This window comes from Cupressus sempervirens, chromosome 5 (assembly GCF_028749045.1).
Source record: "Cupressus sempervirens isolate cs-2001-9-10 chromosome 5, ASM2874904v1, whole genome shotgun sequence".
Lineage (NCBI taxonomy): Eukaryota > Viridiplantae > Streptophyta > Pinopsida > Cupressales > Cupressaceae > Cupressus > Cupressus sempervirens.
This window is the reverse complement of record NC_143122.1, coordinates 6937716-6941746: the sequence shown is the minus strand read 5'-3', so window position 1 is coordinate 6941746 and position 4031 is coordinate 6937716. Positions and strand designations below refer to the sequence as shown.

General features: G+C 39.6%; 1 protein-coding gene across 1 annotated transcript; it reads left to right on the top strand.

Moving 5' to 3' along the window:
• Positions 1-341: 341 nt before the first annotated feature.
• LOC149554330 (wall-associated receptor kinase 2-like) lies at positions 342-3057 on the top strand. The gene is made up of 3 exons (XM_089833468.1): positions 342-1223; positions 1364-1552; positions 1661-3057. The coding sequence occupies exons 1-3, from the start codon at positions 350-352 to the stop codon at positions 2851-2853; spliced, it is 2256 nt and encodes a 751-aa protein (XP_089689594.1). The 5' UTR covers positions 342-349; the 3' UTR covers positions 2854-3057.
• The last annotated feature ends 974 nt before the right edge of the window (positions 3058-4031 follow it).

Genomic DNA, 4031 nt, shown 5'->3' with positions numbered 1-4031 from the left:
ATTGACGCGACGTTTACTTTGAATTCACCAGCCTTCATTGACGCGGAGAGGGCTGTCACACCAACAGCTTTTTTGTTGGTCTTCGATGAAATTACACGCGTTGAATAGTTTATTAAATAATATGAACGCACTGATTAAATGCATATTTTTAAAATATATGAAAATAGTGATACTGGTATCAAGGGTTTTAGTAGATGTTATGTCTGATTTACGTACTTTGTCTACTGTACATAATTTCTTAAGCAGACATTTTTTTATCGAGCCCACTATTACTTTGCACTCCACGAGTACTATAAGAAAAAATTAAAACCGGCTATCTACTATTAATTTGGACGGCTTCAGAAAAATAATGTCGTTCTGTAAACATATGCAGTGGGAGGCCGTCGCCTTAATTCTTATCTGTTGCTATTTGGTCACCCCTGGCGTTGCACAATGCAATCCTGAATGGTGTGGATCAAAAAATGTAACTTTTCCATTTTGGATAAACAAATCAAGTTGCGGGCTCCCCGGATTTCAGATAAAATGCTTGGAAAAGAAGAATGGCAGTTGGAGTCTATTTCTTGGCACTTCTGTAAATTCAAACGAAACAGATCTTGAGATCCTTGATCTGAGTTATGATGGCTCTCTGATAATAAACTCCACTGATCTGAAAGCCATGACATGTAACGGAAGAGAGGATGCCTTTGTGTATTTTGAGTTACCCGCAGATGGCCCTTTCACCATCTACTCCTCCAATAAATTCGTGGTCGTTGGTTGCAAATCAAAGGGTTCTTTCCAACTTAGAGAGAGACTTGTAGTTGGGGAAGGTAAATGTGAATCTGCTTGTTTCAATACAGATAACCCAAGCTACTGCAACACATTTGGATGTTGTGAAGCTGGTATTCCAGGAAACGTTAAGGCGATAAATTTCAGTGGTGGGGGAATACGATATGCAGTACCTGGGATTCCCGTCACATGTGGGTTCTCCACAATTCTGGATCCGGGTACCTGGGATTTGCCCAAGGGCGAACTTAGTCTGCTCGGGAAGGGTCATTACGGCATCCGCCTTCAGTGGGGAATAAACGGTGGGGATTGCTCGACGACCAGAGGAACAGCCAATTACTCTTGCGCCGATGCAGCTCAATGTTTTAACTCCACAGAGGGTAGTTTCTCTTCTGCGCATACGTGCCAATGCGTTACGGGCTATCAAGGGAGTGGGTACTCTAGAGGCACCGGTTGCATAGGTATCATCTCCACAGTCACACTTTCCAAATTATTTCTTTCTTGATAACCATTTTTAGACATTCCCACTTCACAGTTACTACCTTTGACAAGGAGCACTGGTAGTCTTATATTGTAGTGTTGATGAAAAATGAACGTGCAGATGTTGATGAATGCCTTGAAGGGGACTTGAATGAATGCATTGAAGCATCGCGGGGGGGTGTATGTTATAATCTGCCCGGCACATACAATTGTTCATGCGCCAAGGGTTACAGCGGCGACGGCTTTCAAAACGGGACAAGATGTCAACCGCAGAATTCAGATAACTCCGCTATTAAATATGCAACTATCGGTATCTATGACGATATGTTTCAGATCATTTTCTTAACTCGACAAACTTTAGCTTACATCTAGGAGTTTGTTTTAATTGTTAACTGTATTTCTATTTCAACGTCCACAGGATCCGTGACCTCCTTTGTCGCCGTTTGCTTAGCAGCGTCTCTTTTGGTTTGGTGGCTAAAGAAACGCCAGTTGAAGATTGTGGAGGCCAAGTATTTTCAGAAGCTGCAACAATACATAGCTTCTTTAGTAGGTAGAGAAAGCCTCAGGATGTTCTCTCTGAAAGAATTGGCAAGAGCTTCTAATAATTATTCAAAGGAAATGGTGTTAGGAACCGGCGGCTTCGGAACTGTGTTCAAAGGCATCCTGTTGGATGGTACTCTTGTGGCCATTAAAAAGTCAAAGCAAGCTTTCAAGCTAGATGATGACCATGACTTTCTTAATGAGGTTGCCATCCTCTCTCAGATAAATCACAGGAATATAGTAAAATTATTAGGGTGCTGCATACAAAGTAAATTTCCAATGCTGGTATCTGAATTTGTTCCGAATGGAACGCTTTTTTATCATTTGCATACTGAAGAGGGATGTTTGCCTTGGGCGTCACGTCTGGAGATTGCGATCAAGACAGGAGAGGCCCTCGCATATCTCCACTCTGGAGCATCCCAACCCATTTTCCATCGGGATGTAAAATCATCTAATATTCTTTTGAATGAAACATTTTCTCCTAAACTTGCAGACTTTGGGATTTCTCGTCTGATATCAGCTTCAAACAACACACATATCACCACAGATATAAAGGGCACAAGGGGTTATTTAGACCCTGAGTATTTTCAAACATATCAGCTCACTGACAAAAGTGATGTATTCAGTTTTGGAGTTGTCCTTGTTGAGCTTCTAACTGGTTTAAAACCTGTGTGTGGAGAAAGAGCCAACGAAGAGTGGAATTTATCTGCAGTTTTTCTTTCCAGACTCGACGACAACCGCCTCGAAGAAATCTTAGATAAAAAAGTAGTGGGTGCAGAAAACATGCAACAAATGGAAGGTGTGGCAATATTAGCAAGGGAATGCCTTCATTTGGAAAGGACGAAAAGACCGTCGATGAAAGACGTTGTGGATGAACTTGTTTGGATAAGAGGTGGCACACGAAAGACAAAATCCCACAATGGTGAGGACGGAATGGTTGAGCACACAAGTATTTCGACAGAAGCATCGCACACGCCCACTAATTTCAGGAGCTACACGTTTCCATTTGCAGGGAAGATTACGTCAGACGAGCCCTTCACTGCAATGATTCAGATGTCCAGCGCACTTTGATTCATCTCGATTTCACTTACCAGTGCCCATGTTGATCAGTTTCTCATCGGGTTGTCATTTTTCAGTCCAAGTATTTTAATAGTTTTGTATTGAAGAAGGTTAACTATTTTCCCATTGCCTTCAAATAAAGAATGTATTCTCCATTTTAAATATCAGTTCTATTATGTCCAAACACAAGAATGCATTCTTCATCTGCAATAGTTATACAGTTTGTGTCGAGTTGGGACCCTTGGCTGCAACAAATTATAGGTTGACTAATCCTTAGTCTACGTATGTAAGTGTTTATTTAATGGGTGGGTTTATTTCATGGATAAAGTACAATTTTGTCACATTGTTATGTATTTGACAAAATTGTCATAATAAGTTTGTGTTTAAATCTAAATATCTTATGGATCTGCATCAAAACCTATTCTCCTTTAGCTAGATTAGAAGTAGCTAGACTATATATAATATATTTAACAAAAAAGAAATTTAAAGTCTATCAAACGGATATTAAATAAATTTTCTTGAATGGAGAATTAAGCGAAGCAGAATGCATTGATGGATATCCATTGATAGAAAATTAAGACATTGTATGTACACTAAAGAAAGCTCTATATGGATTGAAGAAAAATCCAAGAGCTTGGTACAAGAGGCTAGCTAAACACTTTTTGCAATTGTGATTCAAAAAGGGAAGTGCATATTATATGGAGTAGAACCCACAATCTATCTATTGCTATTTGGCCAACGCTGGCATTGCACATTATCGTCCTGAATGGTGCGGATTGAAAAATTTCACATTTTCCTTTTGGAAAAACAATCCAAAAATGTAATTTTCCCATTTTGGATATACAATCCAAGTTGCGGTCTCCTGGCTTTTGGATCAAATGCTTGGAAAGGAAGAATGGCAGTTCAAGTCTATTTCTTCGCACTTTTGTAAATTCAGCAGAAAGGGATCTTGAGATTTTAGATCTGAGTTATGTCGCCTTTCTAATATTAAATTTTAAATCCATATCTTGTAACTCTACAACCGATGCCTTTGTGTCTTTTGAGTTACCCGCAGATGGCCCTTTCACCATTTACTCCAATAAATTCGTGGTGGTTGGTTGTAGAGAAAAGAGTTCTTTGGATTTTGAGGGAGAGTTCAAAGTGGCGAAGGTAAATGTGAATTTGCTTGTTTAAATACGAAAAATCCAAGC